We start from the raw sequence: 5352 nt of genomic DNA on the forward strand, positions 1-5352 counted from the left end.
AATTCCAATTCTGTTCTACTAATATCAAGGATGACATCCACATAGTTACCTAGCAAAACTAGTTACCTATTGGCAGACGCTGAGCACAAGTCAGCCAGGTGAATCATATGAACAGACTTTTTTAGATAGACTTGATGATTTGTTTTTGCACCAACATGTAAATAGCCCCACACGGGCAAGAGGCGATTCTATTCCCTCAATATTGGATTTAGTAATTACGAAACATGTTGATGATATTTTAGGCTTGGAAATGTTTTCTCCACTAGGAAAAAGTGACCATTCTGTAATTCAAATTACTATGAATACGTTTGTCCAGCGAGAAAATACTGATTCTCGTAGGTATGATTATGCTAGGGCTGATTATCAGTCAATGAGGGAATTCCTTGTGTCTTTGAATATCACGGATGAGCTGCAGAAAGGAAAAGTGGCGCCTGACGTTGCATTTGAATTTTTTAAACAGGCATTGATAGAATGTAGGGATAGATTTGTTCCTTTGATTAAAAAACATTCTGGCCAAAGGAAGAGACCAAAACTACCTAGACATATACTCAAGTCGATCCGGGAAAAAAATCATCTTTGGAGATCTTACACTAAACTAAAAATTGAACAAAAGATTTCGCAAAAACCAAGTTCTATGAATCAGGATGATGACACATGGTCATTGTATAAACGTGCTAGGAACAGGGCCACAAAGTTGTTAAGAGCGAATAGGGAAGTACTGGAATCACACATTATTCAGTTGAGCAAAACTTGCCCAAATCAGTTTTGGAAATATGTAAATAGAAACAAGGCAAACTTTTCACCGAGTAACTGCATATTCACGCATCCGGTTACACAACAAAAAATTGATGACGATTTTGATAAAGCATGCATATTTAATGAAACTTTTGCATCAGTTTTTGTTACACCTAACCAGACACATCATGACCAAGATTTAGTTCAGGGAATACAAAGTGGGACTTTATCATGTAATGATATAGACTTTAGTGTTGCAGAGGTTCATCAAATACTTAAAAATCTTGATACATCTAAGTCCCCAGATATAGATGGATTTCCTAACACTATGATAATACAGATTGCTGATGTAATTGCACAACCACTTTCGTTTCTGTACAATCATTCCTTGGCAACAGGTACCTGTCCCTCAGGTTGGAAGAAAGCAATAGTTAAACCCCTACACAAAGCTGGTCTAAAATCAGATTTTAAAAATTACTGTCTGATCTCCATCACATCTATATTTTGCCAGGTTATGGAAAAGCTGATTGTTGCAAGAATCCAAACTTATTTTGATGAAAATAATCTTTGGAATCCTGCCCAGCATGGTTTTCATAAAAGAGAAGGTCTTGCAACACTCAACTTCTGGAAGTTATTGTTGATTTTCAGCATTATGCTGATCTTGGTATACTGTTTGATTGCATTTACATAGACTTCGCCAAAGCTTTTGACAAAGTTTCAATGTCACAACTAGTTGAAAAATGTCAACTCTATAATATTGCTGTAAGAACTGTTGATTGGATTGCTGATTATTTGCGTGGTAGGTCTCAGCAGGTGGTTGTCGGTGAAGCAGCATCTCAATCAATTGATGTCCTGAGTGGGGTACCCCAGGGTAGTTGCTTGGGCCCTATACTCCTCTGTATTTTCATCAATGATTTACCATCTTGTGTTCGTCATTCGTCAGTGAAGTTGTTTGCTGATGATGCTAAAATTTACCAACCAATACTAACTACCAATGATGAGCCTATGCTTCAAGAAGATCTTGATTCAATAACACGATGGTGCGAGTCTAATTCGATGTTTTTAAATGCATCAAAATGTGCAGTGCTTCATTACGGGAATAAAAATCAGCCCAGCCGTGCATACTCCCTATCTGGCTCACAGATACCATCAGAAGAATTTGTACGCGACCTCGGTGTTCACTTTGATACACATTTAAAATTTGATAGACATGTTTTGACTGTAGTAAGAAATACAAATTACCAACTCCTCATTTTAAAATGGAATTTCAGGAAGTTTAATCTTAAGAATTTTATGTTACTTTATAAATCATTTGTTTGGCCAGTTGTTGAATATAATACTTCTGTTTGGTTTCCTCTGAATGTAACAGACAAGCACCAAGTTGAAAAGATTCAGAGGCGGGCGACAAAAATGATCCCTTATTTGAAACACCTTCCTTACGCACAAAGACTAACTAGGCTCCAACTTCCTTCACTGCATTTCCGACGTCGCCGTACCGACCTCATAAACACCATTCAAAATAATCAAAGGCGTGGACGATATTGAGGTAGGAAAATTTTTCGAATTCAGCCACTACCACTTGACACGACAGCATCCTTATAAAATTTACCCACCAAGAACCCACAGGAAAATTGGACAAAATTCATTTGTTAAAAGGGTCACAGACTCTTGGAATAATTTACCGCCAGAAGTTGCTGAAGCCGGATCAGTTGAATCGTTTAAGAATATGTTGGTTGATAGCCAGTTTTACACAAGTGCCTTTTCAGTTTAGACCTTTGTGTTGCCTTTCATTTTATTATATATTGTATTAGTACGACAAGCTTTTTAGCTTACCGTTATGTGGATTAATAAATAAATAAATAAATAAAACATTAATACCTTTAAAAATACATGTGGATAGAACATTCTGTTGTGGCACAATGACAGTATTATTAAATAGGGGCAGAGAACTAACAGCACCCTGTCTAATACCCTTTTTTACTTGAATTTAAGGAGTAAGTTCTGCTATACCAGGTGAGATGGTGACCTTAACTCTGGCATTTAGCTTTTTATACATATCACGTAGGCATATAGATTTGATGACAGAAATATTAACTCCACGCTTATAAGCCGTCAATAAGATATGCAGAAGTACACCCAGGTCAAAAGCTCTAGATACATCTAACCCAGCAAAATATAATACCTTAGAATTTTCTTCTAAAGGTTCCTTGGTCCTGAATGACACTTTATCTTTCTCCTATCTTTTTTCTGTATTGTAGGCAAAAGAAACCTAAATTAGTCATTTCCTATAAAAGCCTACTTACTGTGGTTTTTATGAAGACAACATTGTTTGTACCAATGTCTACAACTTGAAACCTTGTTTTTCTGTTTCACAGCTTGGTGTTTTTTCACAGCTTCTTGTACTCTTTTATGATAAGAAGCATTTGCACAGCTAACAAAGGCTTTTTGAAATGTGGTAAAATCTCTGTGGTTGATTATATTGTACAGAAGAAGAACTGAGGAGTTAATATAAAAGCATAAGCAGGGTGGCACCTTGTGACTGCGAACCATTATGATCACACCTGCACACAAGGGAGATAGAGGGAGCCCCATCCTCCAGTATTGGTCTTAAAAAATACCCCTGGTACATTCTATTCATCAAAATAAGAGCTTAAAAGTTGATATTTACCTATAAACAGAGTGACTCCTCAAGAATGTGAACTATTACTATCTCACCAGAACAAGAGAGAGAGAGAGAGGGAAAATCTCCACTGCTAAAGGTTTGTCTAAAGGATTCCCCTGGTAAATATTATTCTACTGAGAAAAAGCTAAGAAGTTGAGTTCAAAGTATAAACTGAATACTCATTCCTGAATGTGAATTATTGCCAGAGGACCCTCATATAGGAGAGATAGAGGAAGACGCGTCTCAAAAGTTTGGTCTACTAAAGGATACCCCTGATAAAACCTATTCAACAAGAAAAGAACTGAGAAATTAATGTCAACCAATAAACAGGCATTATAAAGATTGTGCAAGTCTACAGGATAGATAGAGGAAAGATATTTTTTAAGGTTCTAGTGGTACTGAATAATAAACCATTTGATTTTATTGAAAATAGTTGAATCTCACTAATTATTCTGTTTGTTCATGTCTACAGGATACTGGCCTAAGATAATCTATTCTTTCTATAATCAAATAAAAAAACACTTTTTTTTTTAATTGAAAGTGAGGAGCAACAGTAAAACACAAAACAAACAGCAACTATTCTGCATATGAAGGGGTTGTCCCCCTCCTCAATACGTTGCTCCTTAAGCTATAGCCTTTAGCACTTTTAAAGAAGCTTCCTATTCTAATTAAATGGCCTCTTTGTTTCAGTAGCAGTTTAAAAAAAAAATGGGACAAACAGTCAAGCTTTAGCATAAAGAGCAAGGTATTGGGGAGGGGGCAACCCCTTCATGTATGTAACGATTTCTGTTCGTTTTGAGTTTTAATGTTGCTCCTAACTTTAAGTTAAAAAAACTTGTTTTTTTTATTTAATTTCTGATTGTTTTTCAAATAATGCCAGTAAATCTGGTTCACTCTCCATGAAGTATTCCCCCCCCCTCACAGGAAACTCCTCCGTGAAAATTTCCTCTTACATGAAATACACCCTTCCCCTTAAAGTACCAAGGAAACCTAAAATGAAAACTAATTCATTAAATTGGTCAAGTGCAAACTTACACAGCCATATACGTCTTAAATTAGTGTGAAAAACCGATAATTCATTTTTTAAGGAGAAAGATCGCCAGTTTACATAATAGGCCCATTTTTTAGCACTAAGATCTTACATCTTTCTGCAAAGATTATCGTTTTTCAACTCATCTTTCTTCTAAGATCTTACAGCTCGCTGATGTTGGCAAAATACGTGAAAGACGCCATCTTTCTGCCATATAGAACAATGATGAGGGAACTTTGATGATCTACTCATCACTGTTGTCAGACCGCTGATCAGAGCAGAATGATGAAAGACGTTTGCACAAAAACGACCAAAGGTGTAAGATCTTTGTTCAAAGATTTCACTTTTAAGCGTTTTCTGACAAAAGATGTAAGATCTTAGCACATTGATGAGTGAAAAAACAGGCATAATGTATTCCAATAGGAAAGTTCGTGGTCAATTTAAAAAATAAAGAACTTGTGCTGTTAAACCGCAGAAAATGACCAAAAAATAGATAAATCAGCATTTAGCCTTAGAAAGTGTTGTTTTCTAGTATGTTCTGGTAAAATAGAAATCGGAACCTAGTTCAGCAAAGCTCTTTTCTTTGAAAAATATTTTTAAGGAATACTTCTTGAAAAGAGCTTGGCTAGACTAGGCCTAATTTTTATTTTGCTCAGTTATTTGATATTTCCGGATCTTTTAACAATGAATAAATTTAAATATAAATATTAAGGATTTAAAAATAAATTGTCAATATGTAGTCTACCCTCCGGGTGGTTTAAAAGACCTAATGGTGCTAAAAAAACGGGCCTAATGACTTCCACTCATAGCCGACCTTATATAGGCTAAGGTCTAGTAGGCTGTGTGATTTGCTTGAATATTTTGATATAAATCTACCTGATAGTTATTATATAATAATAACATAAACCTTTTATGCTTTTTTTAT

General features: G+C 35.6%; 1 protein-coding gene across 1 annotated transcript; it reads left to right on the top strand.

Annotated features, from left to right (window-relative positions):
• Positions 1–298: 298 nt before the first annotated feature.
• Positions 299–1426, top strand: LOC148954413 (uncharacterized). The gene has a single exon (XM_089086265.1). The coding sequence runs from the start codon at positions 299–301 to the stop codon at positions 1424–1426; it is 1128 nt and encodes a 375-aa protein (XP_088942391.1).
• Positions 1427–5352: the final 3926 nt, after the last annotated feature.

The sequence above is a fragment of the Artemia sp. Qi Xiang Cuo genome, chromosome 3 (assembly GCF_049724085.1).
Source record: "Artemia sp. Qi Xiang Cuo chromosome 3, ASM4972408v1, whole genome shotgun sequence".
NCBI classification, from domain to species: Eukaryota; Metazoa; Arthropoda; class Branchiopoda; order Anostraca; family Artemiidae; genus Artemia; species Artemia sp. Qi Xiang Cuo.

Bases quoted from the DNA above. Each gene is read 5' to 3' on its own strand.
- LOC148954413 (XM_089086265.1), top strand. From the start codon at position 299: ATGAATACGTTTGTCCAGCGAGAAAATACTGATTCTCGTAGGTATGAT.